Source organism: Wasmannia auropunctata, unplaced genomic scaffold, assembly GCF_000956235.1.
Source record: "Wasmannia auropunctata unplaced genomic scaffold, wasmannia.A_1.0 LD336026.1, whole genome shotgun sequence".
NCBI lineage: Eukaryota > Metazoa > Arthropoda > Insecta > Hymenoptera > Formicidae > Wasmannia > Wasmannia auropunctata.
The window spans coordinates 3,183,427-3,187,710 of record NW_012026864.1 but is presented as its reverse complement, the minus strand read 5'-3'; the positions used below and the strand labels follow the sequence as shown (position 1 = coordinate 3,187,710).

General features: G+C 33.9%; 1 protein-coding gene across 1 annotated transcript; it reads left to right on the top strand.

Moving 5' to 3' along the window:
* The first annotated feature begins 724 nt into the window (after positions 1-724).
* Positions 725-3,440, top strand: LOC105452877. Its single transcript, XM_011694407.1, has 3 exons — positions 725-931; positions 994-1,117; positions 2,969-3,440. The coding sequence occupies exons 1-3, from the start codon at positions 870-872 to the stop codon at positions 3,110-3,112; spliced, it is 330 nt and encodes a 109-aa protein (XP_011692709.1). The 5' UTR covers positions 725-869; the 3' UTR covers positions 3,113-3,440.
* The last annotated feature ends 844 nt before the right edge of the window (positions 3,441-4,284 follow it).

Sequence of the window (4,284 nt, the reverse complement as noted above, 5' to 3'; positions counted from 1 at the left end):
TATGACAATGATAAATTATCCTATACTTTTTGGCTGAATCCAAAGAATAATAACATCTTTACGTAAACGGATGACTCTTCGTCTCATCCAAGTATCATTGAGTCTTTTATATTAATTTTTTTGATCCTAGCTATTGATGCTTTACGTATTCTAATACATCCGAAATTAGAAAACGATTGGATTGGTTTCGAATTCTTTTCGTCTCTTGTCAGAAGCGTGGTGTCCCCTCAACGTATTTCTGTCGTATGCGCTATTTACAATTTATTTTCACAGACATACGGGATGGTTCCGAACGATCTAATAATAAATAAAGAGGTTTCCTATCCCAAGATATACTCTCGGTTTGCCATTGCTTTCTGAGAGATAGCAATCGAATAAAAATCCGATGTTTCTGCGGTGACATTTGAACCCGGGTCTTAGGCATAAGCACATAAAGCAGATACATAACTCTCTGCGCCACGATCACTTATACACTTTGTATTTAGCTAAATTTAAAAAAAATGACATCTTTATATATCTATGTGATAAAAAATGTCAAGTTAAAACTCATTTTTACATTTTATTTCAAATACAAATTTCATTTTATCAATATCCATAAGCGTGTATTTGTAATGCAATCTTCTATTTCACAAATAATTAAATAAAAATTAATAATTTAAATATATCTCAAACAATATTCATTTCTACTCTTGTCATCTTTTAAACAGTAAATCTCATTGAATATGAAGTTCATCGCTAATCAAATTTTATGATTGTCATAATGTAAAGATATTGCTACAATCTACAATTTTGATAAATTTTAACGTTCACTTTCGCTTACAATAAATAAAAATATTTAGTGCTTATAACATGCAAGATATATTTATTTAATGAATAATGTTTCCAGAGAATATACTATATACGGATCGTTCGGTATATTCACAATCAGTAGGTAAGGCATCTATTAATCGATTGACATAATACAAAACGTAATTATGTGTTTATATATTTCAGCTACATCATGGCTCAGTTTAAATGGCTTCTGAACAAGATATTATTGCAAAGAATATTTCTTCTAAGCATTAGCGGCGCAATCGCATCACAAATCTTAATGGGTTACATCGATTACAACAACCAGGTTATACATTTAAACATCGTTAATTGATGTGTAATTAATTTGTGCTCAATTTAGTAGGAACAATAATTAATTTTAATGATAATATTGATATGGGTCTATCAAGTTATTTTGTATTTTTTTTACAAACAAATTAACATTTTTTAAAATATCATTTTTTTCAATATCTGCAGATATATTTGCAAATAAAAAAATATTACATTTTTTTTTAAATAAAAATGTTCTTTTTATTGAATTGTTGACATTTCAACGATTATATTCATCAATCTGGATGAGCATACGTTTTGCCTGCTAGAAAACGAAGCATGCTCAATGATCAGTCACGAGCGTCGTGTATCATTAATTAATTATGTCGGCTGCATTCATTACGGAGCACACTGATCGCGCAAGACGGTTCATATAAAACGTTTCGCTTAATGTGCACTAGACAGACGAGATTTATACGGTGGAACGTGTAATTAATTATCAAACTGCTCTGCAAAACTTCCGTGATTCCATCGTGGGGTTTGTTGTCCGTCTCCTGTCCGGATACTTCCGCGTGCAACACATTAATTACATTCAATAAAATTTTTCACATCGATCTCATTCGGCCTGTACCTAATACAGCGATGATATCATCACAAACTGTATATAGAGGGGGAAATCAGAAAGTAAATTTCCCAAATCATGTATAATTTTTTTTGCTTACTTTATTTGTTCATATTTATTCGTCTTAAAAATATACATTTGTACAATATATATTCTCCAATATAGTCACTCTACTTGTTGAGGCTTGTCTAAGCGAGAATTCCGGGAATCAGAAGCCTGCAAAAAAATGGGAACCTGTACACGCAGCTTTTTACACTTCATGATTGACATCATCATCTGATTGGAATCATGCGCCATGAAGGTGTTTTTTTCATTCTTGGAAAGAGATAAAAATCAGAAGGCGGAGATCAGGGCTCATGATCAAACGTGGAGTGCAAAAAGTCGCTGAGTACACGGGCTCCCACCTTCTACTGACAGGATTTTGATTCATGGATTTCCCACTCATTAGACAAGTGCCTCATCAAAGACGATCTTGAAAAATAGTGTACGAATGTAAATGTATAATATTTAAAGCATATAAATTTCTCAGTACAAATAAAGCAGTTAAAGTTACATGAGTTGAGAAAATCTTACTTTCTGACTTTCGCTCGTAAAAATTCACTTTGCTTACAATTTCACATAAGATTTGCTAATTTACAGATTCAGTTTTTCGCTGAAAGTTATCCTTGACTTTATTAAATTGTTTCACGCGCGTTGTGTATATTATATATATTATTTATTTCTCAAACAATTTTTTAAATGACAAGCTAAATACTTGCTCTATTTCATAATCGTAAATATAGTGAAGTATAACAGAACATATTTAATATCTAATTAGAAATGTAGTCAAATAGAAAGTATAGTTGCAATTCATTGCTGAAAAATATTTCCAACTTCCAGTGACTTATTGGAAGTCATTCCATACTCGGGTGAGCTATCTTATTTAATTAATCATTTATTTAGCCGACACGTCCATTGTTAGCGATCCTTATCAGCCCCAAGCATCCTTTAGGCGCGACCTTCGGCGTAACAAAACGTTAGAACACACGCCCCGCGCGCGCGATCTGCTGACCCTAATTCATTAAGTAAAAGGACGCCGATTTTTATTTCTCCTTGTTCGACAAAAGTACCGCCGGTCCGAAAAGCAGGCCACTTGCCACGCAACGTCGGCTCCGCGGCTCAAATGCAGGAAACTTTAATTACTCCGGTGAAACGAACTTCGTTCTCTTGCGATACGCTGACCTTGCGAGGTATACTCTTTTCTCTTTCTCTTTTTTTTCCCCGAAGGTGGTCGAGTATATGGAGTCGATGTCGTACCGACAAGCCCTGGAATCTAGCAGGCTGAAAAGTGGTCGAGGACACTTTCCTCTGGATGAAGCCTGCAAGCTCCATCAAGAGTCATCACCCGCGAGGGATCAACGCAGCGGCTAACGACAGAGCGAACGAGTCACCATCACGGTTCTGTAATCAAAACACGCTTGAATCAAATATCATTAGCATGAATCGGCTGTAAGCTTATCAAATGTCATCGGCAAAGTTTTAAAGAAACTTAGAATTTTATCATGCTTATTTTTAATCTGGCGAGATAATCGTTTACTGTCTATAATAAATGTCACCGTAAGAGATAACCTTTGGGATTAGAGTCTAAAAATCGTTCGATTACCGTGAGATATCTAACGTGACACTTTATGGATATGTAATTTTAAGTTTTTACATGTATAACAGTGAGAGCAATAAAACTGACATAGGAAGAAAAATATTAATATATTAAATAATAGATTGCACATCTTTAGATTGATTCTCTATTACCTTATTATCTTAAATCAATATTGGTGTACATTTTCATTTATGATTTTTGATATATATATGCGAAAGTATTCTATAGTTTGAATATCTTTCATATTTTTTAAATGTCTCAAGCAAGACTTGTATTCGCGATTTTGAATAAAAAATCGTTTTCCATGACTTTCATTTAGGGCGTTGGTTTGGAAAATTACAACTGTTGTAATCATTATCCGGCGTGTTATCTGTGTATCGCAGTGTCAATCGTATATGCGTATACGATTGCGGCTAGGCTATAGCACGTGGTTATGTGCTCAGAGGTCGTCTAGTACATCCAGCCTTCTCGCAATCCCCCCGAGCATTTAAATAGATATCGCGCGAGCGTAAGGCCAGAAAGAATATAGTATTTCCTGCATAGGACGCAACAAAGGAACAAAGATATATACCGATGAGCGGTATAATTTAACTTAAGACTTACATGCAACGCGATAAAATCTCGAGAAAAGTTACAGCTAAGATCACTCTTCCGCCTAGATCTGTCGAACTTATTACGCGAGAAGGAATTCTCGCGTAATAATGGCGAACAATGGCTTGTTTTAACAAGCAAATCAAAAGGGATTTATTTTATAAGCTATTTTTATTAATAATTTTTATTAATAATTTTTATAATTAATAATAACTGATGCATTTTTAATGTAATAATAAAAAATTTTTGAACTCTTCGCGAATATCTGACGTCAATCAAATATTTTTGTCTCTATTGTTTAATCTGCACGCATTTATCTGATTCGGCTACGTCACATTCGCGTGTTTTCATTACG

Excerpts from the sequence above, each read along its gene's own strand:
- LOC105452877 (XM_011694407.1), top strand. The coding sequence starts at position 870 with ATGAATAATGTTTCCAGAGAATATACTATATACGGATCGTTCGGTATA. Across the intron at positions 932-993 it reads GGTATATTCACAATCAGTAG|CTACATCATGGCTCAGTTTA; the intron begins GTAAGGCATCTA and ends TATATATTTCAG. Across the intron at positions 1,118-2,968 it reads ACATCGATTACAACAACCAG|GTGGTCGAGTATATGGAGTC; the intron begins GTTATACATTTA and ends TTTTCCCCGAAG.